Source organism: Camponotus vicinus, unplaced genomic scaffold, assembly GCF_025532165.1.
Source record: "Camponotus vicinus isolate PSW18456_S1 unplaced genomic scaffold, iyCamVici1.0 SCAF_10, whole genome shotgun sequence".
NCBI lineage: Eukaryota > Metazoa > Arthropoda > Insecta > Hymenoptera > Formicidae > Camponotus > Camponotus vicinus.
This window is the reverse complement of record NW_028141946.1, coordinates 6,462,413-6,485,675: the sequence shown is the minus strand read 5'-3', so window position 1 is coordinate 6,485,675 and position 23,263 is coordinate 6,462,413. Positions and strand designations below refer to the sequence as shown.

Sequence of the window (23,263 nt, the reverse complement as noted above, 5' to 3'; positions counted from 1 at the left end):
ATCGAACCTTTTGCCTTGAATTTTATTAGGACATTTGATATCATCGCATGTTTCAATTGTTCCGTTAAGCTTGAATAGTATCGATTGTATCGGTGTGACAACGCAATTTAGAATGTGGGCCTACGCTTTGCCGGCACTTTTATCATTTGACTTCATGGTGCTATCTCGATAAATTATTGCCGACTCTTCTGACGTCAAAGAATTATTACGTGCTTACGCCCCTCTGCGAAGGTGCGGTGCGTAGGATCATTCGAGATATCTCTTTTCGCTTTGAATAACGTATGCGATGCACTTGCAAGTCGCTGGTGTAAAAGCGCAATTATTGTCTGGGCAAAATTATCAAGAAGTCTATTTTTCGAAGAAAGCGATACAAATGTCATCGAATTAAATTTTAATTAATTTCTTTAAATTTTTTCTATTGCTTACACATAGAGATTTAGACATAAAAACGATCTAAAATAAAATGAAATCGAAATACCTTCGATACGCGCATATGAACGATTTTATTTGATAAATAACACATAGCAAGAGAATAATAGAAGAGTCAAATATGCGAGACCTCATTTATAGAGATCGGTATGCTTGGCATTCTCAGTCATGGAGAAAATGAAAATCGCTCTTCCATTACGTTCAGTGATGGTTCGTTTTATCGATTAAATTGATCCTATCGATAAGTTCATAATCATAACCATAGCCGCGAATTAATATCTTCTCATCGATGGGCAAATTTTCCAAACCGCCTAGAGCTCTCTATTCGTTGTCATCGATGGTGCTTCGTCTCGTTGATATTCGAAGCCATGGCGTGCGTCGTCGGCAGAAAAGAATCTGATCGATATCAAGCGTAAACGCGACACGAACGCGGCTGATTGGAATATTAATGACGAGAATGGATGAGCGTAAAAGAGAACTCCGGGGATTGTGTCCGTAGAACTCGAATGAACTCTTATCTTCAGCATGTAGTTGAACGCTTTATACATATATATTTTTATTAACTATACAATATTTTAACTATGTTTTTATTGCAAAATTAAAGCGTGGCATAAATTTTTTAACATGAAATAATTTTTTTTAAGTTTATGGGTTTTTCAGATAAATAAATTATAGTAACTCTTTGATTTAAATAAATTATAAATAAATTATAAAAGAGAAAATATTTTTATCGATATTATTTTTTTAATATTCGTAGAAAAAAAATTATGAATCGTATTTATTAAATTTTACCTTTTTACCGTTTAATTAATTTTAACATTCTATTTTATATTTTATATAATAAATTTAAAATGAATTTTTTATCATAATTAATTTCTATATGTAATAGTAGTAATTTATAACAGTAATAATTCATATTTACGATCATACACATTTAACCGTAGAGTATAGTTAATTAATTTCATAACGCTTCGTATTATCGATCATTAGATTTCATGAATCTTTGAAAAGACCATCATCAAAATACGTTACACGTTACAAAATGAAATTTCAAGAGTTAATGTACAATAACCGCGAAAAATAATGATCTTGTCGATAGCAGTCGTCTACCTTTATGTTGCCAGCAAAGTTCCTGCAATATGTACGTATGCGTGTACCCGCCGTAAAATCTTAAAAGTCTTTTACCGATTTATATATGCGGTTCGCGGCTCAACAGTTGGACGGTTACCAGCTGCAATCTCTTTCTCTTGCGTAGTCTCGAAAGTATTTATTACCGCACGTATAACCAATATACTCGTATGCTACTTCGCGAGTGCCAGACTTGGATTCTGGATTCTCTTATTTACTGCTCGCGAACATAGCGAAAAATACGACCGAAACGCAGCGTCGTTCATCTTCTGCAGGTATTCCTTCAACTACTGTTTCGTGGAACAGCCATGTTTCGCGAGCATTTTTCGAGTGTTTAGCTATATTTTCAACTCTGGAAAAAATTTTTTATTCTGCGGAAAAAGAGAGAAAGAGAGAGAGAGAGAGTATTTATTCTTAAAATTTCGATATATATAATTAATAAAATTTTGATTCTTCAAAAATATTGATTTTAATCTCTCAAAAATAATTTTTCGCAATGCTTTTCGTTTATAAATCCCGAAATGTAATAAATGTTACATTGGTACCGCTTATAGTTCCGGTCAATTAAATATTACTCATTGTATTCTCAGATAAATGCATAATGATCCATTAGTACACTTCCACATCGCTTTACATTGCGAATTTTGAATGTCTAGTTATGCATGACAAGATATTATTTAAATTATAATTAATTGAACCACGAATATCAGCATATTTGCTTCATAATAACTTCATTGTGGATCAAAATTATTTATAATGCAAACGTATTTGGATTTTCATAATTTCTTCATCATATATCTAAAATTTTAAAAACTGAACTGTCAATTTTATAAAAAAGTTATTCAATAATATTCAATTAATTAATAATACAAGATTAATTATTATCCAAGTTCTATTTTTTAAATTTTTCCTCGATTTTGCAAATGTATTGTGCATATAATATATCTACTATTAGATTGATAAAGTATCAATTTTTTATTAAATAGCTTTGATATAATACATTGATGAATACATTTTTATCTTTATTAGCATTATCAAAATTTTTCATGTAAATTTAGGGACAAAATTTAATTAAAGATTCTTTTTTACAACTTTCAAATAATTTTCAAACGTTTGCCACACGCTAAAAGAAAATTGCAAAATAAAAAAATTGTGCAAAATATATCTGAAGGACATCTTGTTATTTTCGTCTCCAAGGGAAACGGATTCTATCGAATTACCTGTCGATACCCTTCGATTTCACGATTCGTCGATCTCCTCGCCGGAAGCGAGAGTTCGATTAACCGGAAATTCTATGGGGGCTAAATCGTTTTGGTGTGTACTAGATATCTGCTCGTCCTTTACCCGAAATGCTTGCGGTTTGTTTGATTCTAGTTAATTTGAGATATTAGAATCATTTATCGAATGCTTAAACATTTATGCGTATTATGCGAATTACATTCAATTACATTGAAAGTTTCCCAGTGAGAGATCATACTTGATGTGCTCTCAAGAGAGCTTCTAATCATTTTTTTTTATTTTTTTATTTTTGCTTATTTGCTATAATATATAAACGGCATTTTGACATAAGTATTTTGAGAGAGCGATATGATATATGAAATTTGAAATCTAGAGAAATTTCAACAGCAAAATTTGCATTTCAAATAAATCTCGTTTTTCTTTAATCGTTTAAAAGAATTTTTATTTACAAAATACACATATGCGTAATCTTGTTTTGCAATATAATCTTATTTTAAAAATATTTAATACAATACTAACATAATAACAATACTAAAAATTATATAGTGTCAAAAAGGCCAAAATTTACTGATAAAATTTTTAAAAAATTTTGATTTTAATTATATGTGTATATACTTATATTATCTATGTTCATGTTATACTTATATACATGTAAGTACTACGAAATTTTACATTTCTTATTTAAATATGAAATATAATATTCTTGAGAAAGATTGATGCAATAAAAGATTAGTGCAATTTTAAATTATAACTTTTAGTATAACTTTTAATAAATTTTAGAAATTAAAATTTTTGTATAAAATCTATTTAAAAAAAGAAACGAGATATTAAATGACATGATTATAAATTTACATAAGTAAGCAAAAAGAACTTAAAAACACAATATGATAATCAAAACTGTGTGTTAAAAAGCAAGTATAAGTAAGGACTAACAGTTAATTATTATTGATTCATTATTCAGAAAAATGACACCGTCTGCTTTTTTCAACACAGTTGTCATACGAAAAATTATCATCGAATTTAATTTGTCTGAAAAAATTATATTTTCGTTAAGTGTGTTATTCAATTTATTAATAGTTGTTTTTATACAATGTATTTGTTCTCGACATGATTTCTCAAAGGTTAGAAAAAATAAGTAGCAAGTAGAAAATTCATGCCGGTCGCGTACTTTGAAATTGGAGACTTCTTGAAAATGAAGGCACGTTGATCCGATTAACAATGATCCGTAAGTTATGTAGTTTAAGACAAGGAACAGAACTCGCCATGCTTGAGGAACTTCCAAAATTCTGAATAGACCGCTCATTTGTTTCCACTTCGAAGCTTTTTATTGCGGGTAAAGTGCTCTTGATCTTAAACGAAACACGTACGAAAAGGGTCGTAAAAGTTGCACGCGCCACTTAAGAGGAGAGAGCACTTGAAAATAACTAAAATACCAAAATCCTTTTTATACTTAAAAAAAGTAAATAATTTCTTGAACATTTTGAATTATATAAAATGATTTCTAATGATGTCTAAATAAAAGAAAACGTTGAACGTATAAGAATGTCGTCAAAATCTTTGAAACACTCTTATATTTTAAAATCATGTTTTCAACCTTTTTCTCAGAAACTAGTCCAATTCCATCATTTTTATTTATTCTGTTTAATAAATTATGATTTGAGATCGTGATTTAAAGAAATTGTATCAAAAATTTTGATCAAATAAAATCGTCAAAAATGTCAAAAGTTGACTTTGTTTAAATTATAATAAAAATTTAGAAGTTTACTCAGCAAAAAATAAACCGATTAAAATATAAACAACTTTAAAGAAAATGAAAAATGAATATATTAATCCAATAGTGACAAAAAAACATAAAGATAAATAATTTACGATTGCACTCTTTCCTTCAAGATAAGATTTTTCAATTTTTATTTTTAAGAAATTATCAAAAAGTGAAAATTGCATTTTTCTGTAGATTTTTAATAATAATAAACCGGTATAATTACATACATATAATAATAATTATATACATATTACATGCATGTAAGCATCGATATCAAGAGATTAAAATCAATAAGCAATCAAAAATTGGTACATGTCATTTGGTACCATATTGAAGTTATTGAAGGAATGCGGGCGGGCAAAAATAGGATAAAAACGATGCAACCCGGGGGAGAAAGATCTCAGCGAAGATAAAAAGCCGACGGAAACGGCAATGGAATCGATACGGCGATGGCGCATCATCGCCATATGAGGATCATGGCTGGATCGTTGCAACGATTCTTATGAATGCAATCCTTATACTCTTTCGAAAGATGTGACGGCCGACAGGCAACGTCAGATCCATCCACAGCGTGATTTTAATGGAACATCTATCTTGATTTTACACTCCACGCCTCTTGATCGATGCGATCGATACTCTGGCGACATTTGAGAGTCTTTGCAAAATACTGCCAGCCTCCTGTTTGCTTGCATCCCATCGATGCACTTGTAGATTACTTTGGAACATCCTTGATTAGTCCGAAAAATCGTAGAAAGATTGGAGATTGCTTGAAATAGTCTTTCTACAAAGAATATTTTACTTTCTGTTATTTAATTTTTAATGATAAAAAAATATATACAATTATGTATTTCTTTTTATGCAAATATGTAGATACATTTTTATGTAGTTATTTGTATAAGATAAATAATTACAGGATACATTTGTGTATTTAGAATATTCTACAGTTATGATTTTTAAAATTGAATTATACATAGTTACATGACAATTATTAAATTATATGTATAATAAAATTATACGTGTTCTTATAATAGATGCAGTCGTAAAAATACACGTACAAGAATCACCGGAAATCGCACGCTTATTAAGCTCTCTCAGAATGCAACGGGTTAAAATATACCCGTGCATACGTCATACTCACGCATTATATCACAGCGCATTCGTACGGGGTTCCCATGCATTTTAACGACTGTCGCGATCTTTATACGGATGAATGCCGAGCGCACCATCGATAATTTGAGGGAGGATTCGCGCGCAAACAAAAAGGTAACGCGGAATATGCATTCGGCAGGTATGCATCCGCGTGAAGTTTCCATTTCCTATCCGGTTATTCGCAAATGTCGCCGATCGTTCAACTGGATGCGTTTAATATACATGATGGAATGAAAATGCGATAGGGGAGCGCGAATATTTTCCGTCGCGTCGCGCATGATCTACGCTTGTATCGAAAAAAAAGAAATCCCATTTCATCCTCGTATCGGATTACATGTTTATCTAAATAAATATTGTTTATAACGTGTCATTTATATGAAACAAATAGAGTGATTATTAAAATATAAAAGATACAATTGAATAAACCGAAACGTGCGTGAGTGAAGCTTTTAAAAAGAGAGATTATGAAGGAATAAAAAATTGATGAGATTTAAAATAAATATTATATCGGTAAAAGCTGATAGATACTTCACAAATAAATGATGGTATATAAATGGTATGGATTTGGTTAGCAATTTTTAGAGAAGCTTTAAAATAAAATTTAAGCATTTAAATATTGAGATTCTATATAAATGGAATTAAGTTATTTGAATCACAATGTACTTCATTTATATTTCATCCCATTTATTTACTGGCGTATTTTATCAAACTCTTTGCAATTTTTTTTTGAGGATTTATAAACACCGGTTTAATGATATGGCCAAGCCTTTAAAAAATGCTCAGGAAACATATTGTCCTTGGTCTCCTCGAGGATTCGAGTTTCTTTTGCTTTTTCTTACATCCGAGTCTCGCCGTCTCAAGGCGTTTAAAATCCGCAACGAAGAAACGACAATGCGTGTAATACAAGGTACACGTGGGTGGCCGTTGTATAGTTCTTGAGGGATTCCTAAGACAACTGCTTTTAGGACACTGCGATTTTCTGAACAGTGTCTCCCAAACTTTTAAAATTTTTTATTGGGCTAGCATTTTGTTCTAAAAATTCTGGTTATAGATTATATTAATTAAATATTTATTTAAAAATATTACAATTTTTTCAGCCTTATTAATATTGTGATTTAAAAAATATTTGAGTAAAAATAATGAGATAAATAAGAAAGAATTTCTGATTAGGATTTGCGTGCGTAAAGTTTCATAATTAAAATTTTATTTAGTGATGTGTCAAGATTTTAAGCAATATTGTATTTTATGTACGATGCACAAATTTAAATATAATCTTCATTTAAAAAATATAAAATAAACACATTTATTGGTACCTTCGCGTAAAATAAACTAAATTTAAATGTTCCGTAAATTAAAAGGCAGAACTAGTATATATGTTTCATAAATTAAAATATTAAAAGACAGAACTACTAAGTATGCATGAACATGAAAAAGCCATTGTTGTTTGTGCAGTGTGCATTTACAATATGTATAATAATATAATATAATATATATAAGTAAATTTATATACGCTACGATAGTGAAGTTGGATGAAATTGTTTGCCCGATCTTACCACGTGCGAACCAAATGTTACATCCTGCCATTCACTGGTGCTCAACCTTTAAGCTCTGAGCCAGTTGTCATTCATGATTTCACATCTCCACAACCACGAGAGATCCGATCGTCGGGAACGTGACGGTCGAACGTCGATGGCGACATGTGTTACGTTGACGAAACACGATTGACGAAGGACGAAGAGCTTACAGATTCACGTATATATCCGCTAAAATAAAATGAAAAAAAAATTAAACTCGCAAACACAACAATAAATTAACAAGATAGTAGGAAGTTTTGAATTAATGCGAAATTTTATACAATTAATATTTTGACTTGCAACAAATATATGGAGGAGATTTATATATTCATGCTTTCTGTAAAATAGTTTGTTTATATCAGGATTTTTACAAACATAAATTACATTTTAAACTTGAGTTTTTCTCGAACCACTTCCTTTGCAGCTTGTTATTAAATTGCATATCCGTTGCAAGTACATACGCTCGTTCTATGAGGAACATTGAATATAATGACATACTCTACTACTCTCTTGTGTAGCAATAATTACTATTATTGTCGCAATGCACACATACAGACGAATATATGTGTGCATTGCTATATACATCCCCTCTTATTCACGAGACGAAGGATCGACAATACGCGCGACCCTTGCAAATTGATTCGGGTGCAGAAACTGGTCTCGTAAACTTGAGCCAGAGCGTTTCAAAGACCGGATGCTCTTAATGATCGGCAATTTCAGTATACGTACGTTATGTGAGAGAGCAAGTTTCCATCTTTTCGTCTATATGTGTGTATATAGTGGTCACTGATTTGAATGTATTTATATCCTGGGAGAAAAACCCATTGGTAAACATTCCTATTTGTTGTAAAAAATTAAATAAGAATTTTTTTAAACAGAAACAGAACGCCATGATTTCTTATAAATCTAAATTTTTATAATTTCTTTTTGGTATGAGATCGAAAACTTTGTGCAATAACAGAATGAAATTATTATATAAATTTATTTTATCATAAATATTATAAATTTTATCATAAATATTATTTTCCATTTTCTAATATGAAGATTAACGCATATATGTATGATTTTTTTATATAAAAATATTTAAATTATATATATAAGATTTTCGCAATTACTTTTCTCATTTTCTATGCTCTATTTTTATAGAGTGAAAATGAAGACCTGAAAATAAAGTCATTATGAATATGATATGAAAGAATGATTCGCGCTCTTTTTTTGTTGTAGACATAAATCGAATGCTCGCTGAATAAAGTTCGTCTCTTAATGTACTTGTCGATGTATCATAATTAAATTTCATCGTTCATCGCGAGACACCTCCAGAGAGACTTATCTATCCATGAATATTTACTCACACTGAGAGATATTCCTGGCGATTCGTAATTTGATCATGACGAAAGATTCTCTTGGGAGAGAGCGCAGCTTTTAGAGATATACTTTTCGAGATATTATTACTATTATTCATAAAATATTATCGCACTGAGCGTAAACAAGTAGACATATTTATGTGAAAGAAAAAATTATTCTAATATTTATTAATTATATGCGCATGGCACCAAATAATTTTGGATATTATCTGTGCTTATCTGATTGTTCACTCTTATATTTAAAAAATTTTGTTAATTTCTTTCTTGTATTTATAATTATTTAACATGATTATTTCTTATATAAATACATTGTTATTTTTCAATTAGCTATTGATAGAAGTTCTCTAGATCCTGAACAAACTAGCTTTAAAAAATAATATCATGTATATGCATTGAATATGATTAAGTGCTTCGACCTGCAATTAATTCGATTGATGTCGTACAAGTAATTCGTAATGACCTAGCGTCAAGTTAAAATATTGTCTCTGTAATTATAATTAAATAATATATTTATTAGCAATAATTTCATTTTTTCCTACGCAGAATACGATAGAATAATGGACTTACGAAAGAAGCGATAATATGTCGCGAATTAAAGATTAATTTATCTGAAATTTTAACACAATGCCATTTTGTATGCAAATCAAGCATCAAGATGACAATTTATGTGACGTGAAAATAATACACACAGACGCTGCTAAATATTTCATTCCCTCAAACGCAATAAGAGCGCGTACTTTCCGCTCGCATTCGATGCATGCATCCTCGTTTAAAAAGCGAGCACGAACAGGGACACTTCAGGATCTCGGCCTTTTATTACCCCACGAGCGGAGAGAACAAGCGGGCGCGGATAAAGCGAAAGGGCTTCTGATTATCCATTCGTCCTGAAGACCTTCACGTTTTCGGTCGATTTTCTTCCTCTACCACGCAAGATGCGCATATGAGGTGCACCTATGCATATTTATGAGGTATCAGTGGCCGTCGAACGAATTACAGGCTAGGGCATCTAATCACGTTCAACGCCCACGTGGCGTGATTCTTAACAGTTTGCCTCAGGATCTGGGAAGCTTCGTTGTTTTATGTTAATTTTTCTTTTGAAAACAATTATAACCAGTTATTTCAAAAGATTTTAACTTCAGATAATGAAGGAATTTTTTGCTTTATTCATGTATCTCGTGTTATAATTGATCAAAATACACAATTTTATATCTCAGTTCTTATGCGCTATATCGTGAAAATATAATATGTGTAGAATATTATATTTTATAATGATATATAAATATTATAATAAAATAATATATTTTTTAACATTCTCTTTAGCTTTTTTGTCTAATTCAAACTCGATATCTTTTCTGTAAAAATTTTCTATAGCGAGGAAGATATTATAGACCGAAAATTTCTCATTTTTAACATTACACATTAGAACAATCCAATTGACGTGAAATTATCGTTAAAGAGGAAACAAAAAGATTTTTTTTTAAGGAAAAATACGTCACAATATTTTATTGAAAAATCTATATACTTGAAAGTAAAATACCAATTAATATCCATGTATTTATCGATAAGTTAGGAAAGATTAATTTAAATGTCAACTGATATACTGATGATGATTTTGAACTTCATCGTCTCGATGATTACGAGCTTTTCGTAATCAAGAAATCACACAAAGTTACTCAGGATCGTAGGAGAGGAAGCGAAAATATCCTTGCTTTCCTCTATGTTATAAATTTAGATTGCACGATAATTTATGCGTGACGCTGTCATCTATGCTGTATCGATAATATGATAATCTTGTTAAATATCTTGACTGCATTTATTAATGGAATTTGATTCGCTCTTTCATTATTGACGAAAAGTGGTCCGAAGGTGTCGACTACATCTTCAAACTTTATACGAGCTAGTAATTGCATTTCCAAGCGAATCTCTAAGCTGTAAAATCTGTCTTGAGAGTTTGAAGAGTTTATAATAATTTAGCGGATTACGCGAGGAGCTGATAATACTTGACAAGTTGTATTTATCTTGTAACATATGATCTGAAAAATTTACGTCTATAAAAATTTACAAAGCTAATGAACATGATTATAACAATAAAGATATTTATGCAGAGAATTTATATTATAAGTGTTATTAGATATGGTCGATACGATTTCATCGAATCAATGTACTTTTCTACGTATTTTTTTTTTATATAATTGCATAAAATATATGAGGAGATATGTGTTATAATTATATTACATTCTCTATATAAAGTATTAAATATTTTAACAGATTTTCTTTTTGAAAGGAAAATAATATAATTTGTAGATCGTGTTTTATTTAACGATATTATATATATATATATATATATATATATATATATATATTAAATTATTTATTAATATTAAAATATTTAGAAGAGAAATATTTTCAATAACATTATAGTACATAATTATGATCACGTATGTTGATTAAGCTGCGCTGGTAAGGTTGACTGTATTGCTGATAAGTCACCAAGAATGTCAAGAATGCAGTGTAAACGGTATGAAACAGGATCTTCTCTCCAAAGAGAAAGGAAAAGCGAAGCTGAAGTTTTGAGACGAAATTAATTGCCACTTCCGGCTGGCGGATTTCCGCCTAAAACATGAGTCATAAAAAGTTAGTATCATCGTTTGACGTTAATTGCTTAAATCGTAAACAATTCTGCCCGTCTCAAGTTTTTCATGAGTCATAACTAATTAATTATTAATTAAATCATTAATTAAAAGCATGCCTCTATTTTATGACATAAAATGACTGTTTCCAAATAATTCGATATTTCTCTAAATAATATGTGTTAATCGCTTTTTATGAATTTATTGAAGACTATTGAAGAATTTTGATAGGCTAGTTTCATAAATTCATTGTAACTTCATTTAAAGAATATATATTAGTTTTTAATATTCCATTTTTTCTTATATATATATATATATATATATATATATATATGAAACAACTAAGAATCAGTTTTTCAGATCTATCAAAATTATAGATCCTAAAATATATTCTGTTTATTGCATCAAAAAATGTGCATATAAACATTTTTATAAAAATAACGTGTTTTATAACAATATTAATAAATACTAATAAATACTAACATATAAAATCTTTTATAACAAATGTAATGTATATGTATTATAAATTCAAATTCGAGATAGTTTTAGACATCTCTTTTATTCAATATATTCTGTATTTACGCAGCACATTGCATACATTAAAAATATAAAAGCTTCACATATCTTTGTAGTTTAAGTTTGTTACTAATTATGCGTAGAAGCAAGTCTGTTTGCATGACATCGCAAAAGAATGATTTTATAAAGCTGTTATTTTTCCAGCTTGCCCCTTCTTATAAAGAAGTCTTTGTCTCTCTCTCTCTCTCTTTTTTTCTCCTTTTCTCTCTCTTGCTCTCTCACGTAAGTTAGTTTAGATAAATATTACAGCACGAAAAGATCAGATATCGGTGCCTGTTGGCACCTCGCGATTTCCTTATCTTGCACGAGATAATTCACAGCACCTACCTCTTAATTCCAGAACTTATGTGTTCCCCGAGTTTCCTTTGCCATGTTCTTCCGTTCACATTTCTCGAGCAATTCAATCTGGTATTGAATTTTTCTTGACGAGAATTTAGAAATTTTTTTTCAATAATAATCCTAAATAAAAATTTTGTCGCAAAGAAATTAGACGTAAACTAAAGCTTCCATTATTATTTATTTTTGCATTCTATTTAAATTGTTTAAATTTTAATTCAATTAATCTAATGAAATTTTGAGATTATAATTTTCAAACGCAAGATTCTGGATTAAATATTGCATTGAATTTAATAAGTTCGAAAATGTTTATGTACCAAAAGTTTCATTCACATAAATCACACAATAAAATTTTATCATTAAAAATTATTTTTTTGCTGCTTTAACCAACCTATTTCAAAAGAATTCGTGTACGAGGAGAAATGTGAGCTATTTGGAACGCTCCCTTTATCTCCCCTTACCTGGTATTTTTATAGTCGCATTGCATTCTCGGATTACTTACACAATCAGCGTGTATCCACCTGGACGTGACGACAGCGACACAATTTGAAAAAAAGCACTGATCCCTAAGTGCTAAAATACGCAAAGAGAGAGAATGTACTCGTATGTCACTTTTTTCTTTCTCTTTACCTTGTCGATATATTTAATTAACAGACATGATATCATAACATTTCTCTTTATCATTTTTAAATTATAAATATAGTAAATATAATAGTTTCTTTATTCTCTAAAGAATATGCAATATAATACATAATTTATTTTTCCCATTCTCTGAAGATTTTGTATCGTAGAAGATTGACTTCACTCATATGACGAGCAATATTGTTTCAATAGTTTATTTATTTGCTATTAGAGTTAAAAAGCATGTTATGTGTAATGCTTGCATATAGTATTTGTGTAGTATTGAACGAAGAGTTAGCAACGAGTCGCTTGCTGAGATTGTTCGCTGGCAATTCGTCCGCTAATCAAGCAATCAGTTTGTCCTATTGGACTTATTTTATTTTATTGCTTTCATCAAATCATCGCGTGACCGTTTCGCCTATATTCTCGCGCTGATTCGCATTTATTATACATTATTCATAATAATTGTAAAAATTTATTGTTATCTTATACAGAAAAATATATAAACATTTTTATAAAAAAATATATATAATTATAATATATGTATAATTTCTATGACATTAATTATATTATAGTCATTTCGGAAATATAATAATTACTATGAGATATTTTAACAATTTTATTATCAAATATATTTAATGTAACATAAAGTCATGTCTTTATATATTTAAAATATTAAAGCAATACATATGATTTACAAAAAATAATTTATTGCGAATTTCTTTATTATGATTGTTTTATAAGATCCAGATATTTTAATATTAGATAATAATTAATAGCAAATAATTAGATATGCTCACATATCACTATGAATCTATTTACTTATCTACAATTATACTGATTGGGGGGGGGGGGGAAATACAATAACCTCATATTAGTAATTTCATTGTATTATAGCATATTATTAATGGAAATTATATATTATATATTACAATGGCTAAGTATCGGTGTACAAATCTTTGATTAGCGGTTTCCCCGGTTATAATTATAATTATAGTTGAGCCATGGATTTTATATAATTAAAATAGCAAAGATAACTATATCAGTGAACTATATACATTTGTTACACGTTCGCCGGTTTATCGGGTGTCAGTTTTTTGACAAGTTAAATAAGCGAAGCGACTAACAAAAGCGAGGAAAGGGGAGCATGTTTTCGACGTAGGATAAGATCAATTCGAGCTTCCGTCGTGTCCGTCCTCTACGGGAATTGAATTATGCAAATGTATTCCGTCCAGTTCTGCGCCGAAATTTCCGGGGATAATGCGTGCCGTCGTCCACCCTCTTTCACGCCGCCGGGTATAATCACGAAGCCTACCTCCTGTCGTGAGCAGAAGGTGCCGTGTCGTTCGACAGGATGTCTCTTTATCCGCTTGAATTATTCCGAGATCCTTATTATCACGATGCTGAGACGGGCATGAATACGAGCTAATTCAAGACCGATGATATCAAGATTGTATCGCTAAAAAAATCCGTGCCCCCCTTATTAGAATGATTTAATCCTTGTTACACATATATTCTTGGATACACAATCCTTGTTGCACATATATCCCAGGATGTATCCGGAATTAGCAACATCCCTTTCATTACGAATCATCTAACTAATTCCTTACTTGATATTACTTTTTAAAAATTCAAAAATAAATTGTAAGAAACTTTTTGGCAAATTTGACGTTTGGTTCACGCTAAACTTGCAATGACGCGAATGGCGACTGTGCGTAAGCTGCTATTTTCACACGCGACGCGTCGCTCTTGCACGCACGTCCATCGAGACGATCATGCGTGCGTGGGCGGTTGGTACGTCTGGCGTAGCGGCGTAATTGTGTGTCGCATCGCGCACGCACGTTCCTCATTAATCAATCGTTTCCGTCGGCGCGCGAACCCTAAGAGAAAGACCGACTCGTTTTAACACGACCGCCCGACGTGCAGGCCTTTCATTTTCCGTTAGATCTACTAACGCGACCCGGTCGTTCTTCATTCACGCATGGATTGCACGCTTATTACTTACTTGTAATATTTCGACCGAAGAGCTTTTTGCTGTAGACTCGACAGTAATGGATCTCCCCTACAGATAGATAAGATTTCGATAGCATTCAGAGATTTCATAGCTACTGCTTTTTTTAATTATCTCCGTTTGAACTTTCGTGCTCCAAGATTTTACTATCAGTTTCGTTCGGTGTTATGATTAATGAATTCAGTAAAACGGTCGGCACGATATCGAAAATTATGGTGTGCATGTGAACGAATAATAAACAATTCCCATAGTTCTTTTAGTCGATAAGCATAAGCGTATAATGTTTCGAAATTTTGCCGAAAACATGTTTATTTGGATCAGCTGATTTTGACATATCGAGATGATAAGCGAAGTCCTGCGAAACTGAATTATAACTTTTTATTTTTTCGAATTTTGATCCAATGGAAAATGGAAAATCCATTTGTGTGCGCTCATAATGTCATTTGAGCTTGAAAAATCGGAATTGACACAGAGGTGTGCTTCCTCCCTGTGCTTCATTTACACATGATTAAGTAAATCGTATTATTCGCTCGTCGCGCGCTTCGGCGAAACGTTAAACCCCGACATTACACGCGAGTGTACACTTATAGACCCTTCATATAGTACGTGCCATCGCTTATAAGCCTACTTGTAATTGGATTACAGACTTTACGGACACTCTGATGCAAAAGTTTCAGAGACCTTTCGAAGAATGTTATATAGGACGCGGGGGAGTAATGATTTTAATTCTAGCACAGATTTATTTATCTTCCAAGTTTAATATGCAGAATATTATAGCGAACATTATATCAGAAATTTAAAGAGATTGGCCTTTTTCAAAAAACGATGATATTTTAAATGCGTGATTCCCAAAATATATTATCCCGTAGATATTTTTAAAAATTATTAATATATTTTTTTTCAACAATTATTAATATATGTATTTTTATTCGTTGGAATAGTTAAACATTTAAACTAGTTAAATAGTTAGACATTTTATTACAAGATGTTAATTTAAAGACGTTAAGTAAAGATGTTAAATTTGTAAAGACGTTAAAAGGAACAGTATATTTTTGTGTAGTCAAGAAACATTAATTCTTTGTCGGCGAACGCTAATGCCGACAGTAAAAACGAGAACCATGTAACCGTAACGATACTTCACTTCCTTCTAAAATGGCACGTGTCTACAAAGCGGTTTTACCCCTCTGTGAAATACACGTATATACATACTTCGTTGAACGCGATATTTGTATAAGGCTACTTATCTACAACGCACGTGTTTGGATCGCATCCGTGTGCCAGAGGGATGGAGGCTGGTAAATATACACCCCTTGTATTTAAATTTGAAAATAGACTATCATTAAAAACAGTATCGAAAAGTTCAATGTGTCGAATTGAGCTGGTGTATTTCCGTCTGTAATATTCTTTACATTTTTCGAATAATTATTTCAAACAAATAGAAAAGCACATATTTTCAACCAAAAATATGCGATGTGAATAATCGCTTTTATATTAAATATATATTTTTAAAAATTAATTTAATTATTTTAAAAGATCATTATTAAATTGATATTAATTGTATTTCTTTGAATCATTTACATATTTTTACTCTTATATGCATTATTCCGGAAAATAAAGTATAGATATACATTCTAAATCATTATTCTTAAATAGAAAATTTCAAGTTCTCTTAGAAGTAACTATAGCACGTAGTTGTGTGTGTGTGTTCACAAGATTGTAAATCGATTTAATTTCATTTCTATCACAACTCAGTTCCTCTCATCTAGAATAGATGTGATTATCTTTATCGATGAGATTATGCAAAGGAACTGACGCAGCATCTCTCTCTCCGTAAAACGGTTTGATGAATCGAATTACTCGTACATGAATCATTGAATGATCACTTTTAAGTCCCAAGTCTTAACCGGTTGGATGAGAGAGATCCAAGAAAAAAAATGCGTAACGAAAACAATTAATTGCATTTTCTGCGTTGCATTTGAAACTAACTGGGTTACATGTAAACATGAGGATTGCTATTTGACCTCACCCTTCGGTGCTTTTTTCACCCTAAAAATAACAAACGCAGATGCCTGCGGATGCCCTTTTTTATCCCGAACAATAGAAAGGCTACGTAAATACAGCCTACTGTGCATAGACCACTCTTTTTCGATCGGGGTTAGAACGTAGTTATTAAAGTTGCTTTTGATGTCGACCTACATTGCTACTGTCAAAATCGAATTTTAAATATGTAGTATCGGTAAATTTAAAATTCAATTATAATATTAACACTGCTTTCCCCTATTTTACATTACATTGAGATGAAAATGTAAAATAATTATAAAGCTAGAACTATATAAAAATAAAAATAATATAAATTATTTGAGAAAAATATACTACTAAACATAAAGAAAATAAATTACTTATAATAATTTATGTTATATAAAAATACTTGTATATCTGCAGTCACCAAAAAATTACTATTTCTCGAATAGTATTTTCTGCAATATCAAATTTAGGTATTTGAAAATTTAGATATTTGAAAACATAATTTATTATTCCAGATACATTATATATATATATAAGAAAATGTAATATTTAGTTAACTTTTTTGCCAAATTTTATCAAAATCTAGACTTTATGCACGAGAATTTAAAATAAAATTATATTAGATGAAATATATTCTAAAAAAAAAATATTTTTATAATAGAATATTAGATAAAATATCACATATTTGCTTAATTGAATAATATAAAATCTTAAATCTTCTTTAAAATCTTAATTTATTAAAATTTATTAAATTTATTAAAATTTAAATATTCATTGAAAAAAGAGAAAGTATTTTTAAATTTTTAAATATTTGTTTAAATAGAATATATTTTATTTGATACTTCGCTTACAATACCTTAATAAATAAAAAATGTTAATCGACAAAATTTATCTCAATCTTTGATCGGTTCGATCAACTATTTACTAGGCTAAATTGTCAATGAAAGGGTCATGGTAAGTGCATGTACCTGTGCGTCTGGCTAAGGTTCGGAGCAGACGAGTGTCCTTTTATGGTAGCGAACTGCATTCTTCATGGACTTGTATTCATAACATACAACCTGATCATTCTAAAAATAGAATTTATGTATTTGGTCCACATACATAGTGAACTTGAAATGTCAATACAAATAGATAGAGAGATAAGTTTTATCTGTACAAATAGATACATGGATAGTGTAGATTTATTCCAGTAAGAATCTCTCTCTCTCGAAGACATATGTGATTATATAATATATAATTATCGTTTTAAAAAATATTGGTCCACATTAAAAATTATTCCTTAAAATGACATTAATTTGTTTTAAAAAAATTCATTTTTATAAATTTTTTCTTATATTTAAATTCTTAAATATATTTTACCATCAGTATGTATTTCTAAATGCAAAAATATGTTATTTTATCAAAAAATATTAGTTGTGAACTTCTCGAATATCCTTACAAACTTGTGAGGGAATTCTGTAATTACGATTCTGATGGAGGATTCTTTATATATTTCATATGCTTGCTAGATTACGTATCCAACATGCAAAATTATGTTTTGCAATGCAAATGAAATACTATGCATTGTCTGATGATATGCAGGAGTACGAAAGTTTGTTGCGCTTGATTGAAGCGACAGATTTCAAAGTTTTGTTTTAAAAGTTATGTATTTAAAAGTTATATATTCAAAAATAGAGAGAAGAGAGGTCATAGAATATATTACATACATATGCTGTACACGAAATGAAATTTCATAATGTATCTGATTAACGGAGCTGTAACGGATTTGCGACGAAAAATTTATTGTTATTTGAGAAGACAGTTATAATTTAACTTGATATTATATTTATATTATTTAATGTACTTATTTGCACATATTTTCGTGTTAATTCGCGACTAATTATTTTTGTTTTGCGCTGGTGCAAGTTGAGATTATCGAAGCGAGAACGGAATGAGAATGAACTTTGTTAAGAATGAATTACAGTATCGATGTACTAATAGCAGACAAAATTCTATTTTAATTATTTCATTTAACGAAAAAACCAAGGTTAAATCTTCTCATTTTTATAAATTATTATTTTTTCTTTTGAAATTTTTCTAATATGTTTTTCGCTTTTTATTTCCTCTTCCGCGAATATTTATCTTCTTCTCTCGGAAAATGAGCATCTCCTTATTTAAACGCAATTATTATCGCGTTGAAACAAATCATCATCGTCGCGCAAAAATTCGATTTTCCACGTGGCTTTCGTGGAAACGTAAGCAATTATATTCAGTAGCTTCTGCTCTAATGATCGTAGCAACGCGTTAATTACACTCTCTGTCGGATGGCGCCGGAATTTCGCCGAAGATACCGTACATGACATCATTGTTTGCTAGCTATGAAGATAGAAAAAGACTTAAGGACCGAGAGATGGTCGACGTATCGTTCGAGACACACTTCAATTAAACTCACTTGAGAGGAAGAAGAGAGATGCGAAGGAGCTACCTCGTAAAACGCGGGTATCGGGAGCTGCACTTCGGGGAGAGACGGGATCCCCGTTTAAGTGATCGTTACATCTCCTCTCGACGGCGAAGCACAACAACGAGAGAGAGACCATTCATTGAGTCGTCGCTCTCGAAATAGACGCGACAGATGGACGAGAGGGAGGCTGCGGCGGGAGGTGGTGGGTGCTAGGATTTTATGGATTTAAATTGGCCAAAGGGCGAGTCGCGATGCTACCCAATTGGCGCGTGCGTGGAAACCGCCTGACTCGTTGACTTTTCGAATGAAACCAATTGCTTCTGCGGCACCGATACGACGACGTGCCATCTGTCCATAGTAGATATCTCGCACATCCGCTGCAAAAAGTGCCGAGTCAGAACTATATATACGTATACAGCATGTTCTCTCAGGTGAAATTTGCACGCGTTGTCACGATCGTTGAGGTGGAAGCTTGCGGGAATTAATCTTTTGGAGAAGCTTATCGCGTAATGAAACACTGATCATATTAAAAATAATAATGAACAATAATTAATCTGTGATAATATTATCAATTATTAATTAATCATATTAATTATATTAAAAATATGAATCTTTTATAATTGTAATCAATATAAGACTTTTTGAATATAAATCCTCTATTCTATATTTATTATTCTATATTTTATTATTTTCTGTTTGTATTTCTTGTGCACAAAAGTGTATATTGTATTAATTTTTTTTCTTCTTACAGCAAAAATGCGTGAAGGCGCGAGCACTTTATGACAATATTGCCGAGGCGCCCGACGAGCTGGCGTTTCGAAAAGGGGATGTTCTCACTGTACTGGAACAAAATACCGCTGGTCTTGAGGGATGGTGGTTGTGCGCTCTGCGAGGTAGACAGGTAAGAGTTTAACGAAAAGTATAATGGTATAAAAGTCACATTTGCATGTATATCTATACATTTTTCTGGAATAAAAGAAACTTTTAGGAGCTTGAGATTCTTGTGGAGTAACTCACGGTGTAAGAAATTATTATGTAAATATATAACTCTATACATACTTTAAATGAATTTATTTATTGAATAGACTGAAAGTTCAATTTTATTCGTGGAGGATTAGCTCGTATTTTACTTCTGAACGATTCTATAATTGATCTTTAAATCTATCGTTTAAATTCCAATTTCAATACAATTCAATTACATCTGTTACGTGAAAGCGCATAATAGCGTGTAATACTTGAAACTCCTTCGTTGATCTTTCTTGATTCCGCTCGCGCACGTCTCCATTAACCGGCTCTCTCCGATCTATTATTCTTTAATGGAGTTTACCTATCGTATTAACGAAACACGCGTTGGCTGCTTTCACTATTTCAGTTTTTCGTGCGCGTATTATTTATGCTCGTTTCTAGAATACATAAGGAATAAGACGGGCTCCAGAATGAAACTCTCTTTCGACGTTATTATCGCGAAAATAGGACACTAGATCGCGTTAGATGATTTAGCCTCATGATCTCTCCAGACACGACTGCACGCTGCGATTTGTACAACTGGAATACGCGATTAAGTCAATTACCAAGAATCACTAATATTTACATTCATCAATTTGAATTAGAAAGGAAAAATAACAGAAGATTTTTCTCTAGATAATGTTTAAATTAATAATTCTTTGACGATAAAAAATCGTGACAATTCTCATCAAAAATAAATAAATCTATTTAATAAATTCAACATTCATTAATTATATTAATTTAATAAAAATTCAACATAACATTATCTCTTGCCATTTTAACAATTGCTTTTCAATTTTCAATTTAATCTTATAATTTTTTTCTACTTAATTTTTTAAACTTTGGATGGAAAATAAACATATATTTTAATAGAAATTTTTTATATTTTTTTTTGCAAATTTTATTACTATTATTATTGTTCAATTTTTTTGTATATATATATATATATTTTTTTTTTTAATATATTTTATATTATTATACCTCGAGTTCTAAATTTTACTCCTTTTTAATTCTAGACTTCTCTTTTTACACAACTGCTTATGATATATATTTCATTCAAGAAATAAATTTATATTTAGCGGTAATTAAGCTGTCGACGGTTTTCATATACAAGTCTCTCGTGCACGCAACTATTTATGCATACCTGTATAATGCATAAAGGCTGATGTACCGAACTTTAAGATTCTAAGGATATGACGAAGCAATATGTTATTATAATGGAAATAGGACTAACGGCCGTGCATTTTGCAGTTATGTTCGATCTAGCAACTACATTGCTACGATACATTGTATTGTAAATATCTTTAAGAGCACAATTCAAAGCCCGAGAGATAATAAACTGAAAGATATTAGAATAAAGCATATTACAAAAAATAAATTTAAAAAATAATATAATAATAATATGAAACTAAAATTTACATAAAAAAATTATAAAAACTTGCATTATTAAACATCTTTCAAAAAAATCGCATCATTTTTATGGAGCATAACATTTCATGATAAAGATAAAATAGTTATTTATTTTTTATTTATAAATTGAGCTGAAATCGAATCGCACAATTAATTGAGCTGATTGATTAATTATATTATAGTTTCTTTGTTAGACTAAAGTCTCGCAAGATTATTTTCGCGTTGCGTGCTTCGACCTCCGGTAACCTTCTCGTGAACATTGATCGTATCGAACCGCTTTTCCTGAAAACGACTTTCATCTGTCGAAACACTTTTCTCGTCGTTGCTGCCGACACATATGCGACCTGTTTGGACACATGTGTGCGGTAATTGAGAGTGGAGGCAACCTCGCGTGGGTGGGAAGGTGATTGAATGATATGGTCTCCTGATCTTTATTAGAAAGCCAGGAACTTCTGACGTCAAAATAGTCTAATGGAAAAGGCATTGACCGAACTGGCAATGTGTTCTATGAGTAATATGATGGATGCTTCCGTAACTTTCGAAATAATGACGTATGATGTCGATTTTTTTATTCTTTTCGCGAGAAAATTATTCGCATGACTCTAGAGATTAGAATTAATTATTTGATTAGAATCAAAATTGTTCTATCGACATCGCGTATCAGCATCGGCGCTTATGCTTTGATGTCATATAGTGGATTGAAATAAAGGCTGTCGTTACTTAAACATGTATTGTTACTAATATTTTTATAGTTTTACGTGTTTTCTTTCAGATCCGCTCTTAAAAAAAGCATGTTAAATCGATTCTCGCAAGTATTGTTGCCACTTTTCCGCGATGTTAATTAGTTGTCTCGATTTGCATATGTATTAATTTATGTATTAAAATTCTCAGTTTAAAATTCTCAATTTAAAATTGACAGCTGTCTATTGACAAATGTCTATTGACATTTGTGTTATTCTAGTTTAAATATAAGAATAAATATAAGAAGGATAGCACAATTCGCGAAAAATTACGAATCGTTAATTTTTGAAGTCAAATATAGACTAAAAAAATTGAGATCTGCATATCGCTTTGCAGATTCTTTCGTATATTTTTTTGTTTCTTTTTCTATTGTAAAATTTATTGGAAGATTCGAAATCCCAAGGTATCATAGATTCGAGATTTTCGAGTTAACATGCTCGCAATGTTAATGTCATCCTACCAAAATCGTGCACGAAAGGTTCATATCTCTTGAGATTTATGAGTTACAACTTTGTAATACTCTTGAGATACTGTGTACTGGGTAAACGAATGAGTTACGCGGCATGCATCTCGCAGTGGCAACGCTCGTTTCTCAAAGCACGTTGCAGCAGAGGGTGTAACGTTTATTTTCGTCTTGATTTCACAGAATTAGACAAACTCGCAATACACTCACAGACGCCTAATTGGACCCTTCCCTTTCAAGAGTCGCTCTCGATGCATACAATTGGGTATAAAAACTACCGCGCTTTTTCAGAAAGAAGGAATAAGTCAATTTTAAATTAAAAATATCGACAAATAAATATGTATAATATAGAATATAATG

At 30.9% G+C, this 23,263-nt stretch overlaps 1 protein-coding gene across 4 annotated transcripts in view; it reads left to right on the top strand.

Moving 5' to 3' along the window:
• The window catches only part of P130cas (Serine_rich_CAS and FAT-like_CAS_C domain-containing protein p130CAS), a 184,693-nt gene that overhangs the window by 139,635 nt on the left and 21,795 nt on the right, over positions 1 to 23,263 (top strand). For all 4 annotated transcript variants that reach the window (XR_014435389.1, XR_014435387.1, XR_014435388.1 and 1 more), the window contains one exon: positions 20,036 to 20,185. Coding sequence is in view for 1 of the 4 variants with exons in the window: in XM_083080067.1 (XP_082936193.1) it covers positions 20,036 to 20,185 (150 nt within the window). In the remaining 3 variants the exon portion in view is untranslated. The remainder of the gene's footprint in view (positions 1 to 20,035; positions 20,186 to 23,263) is intronic.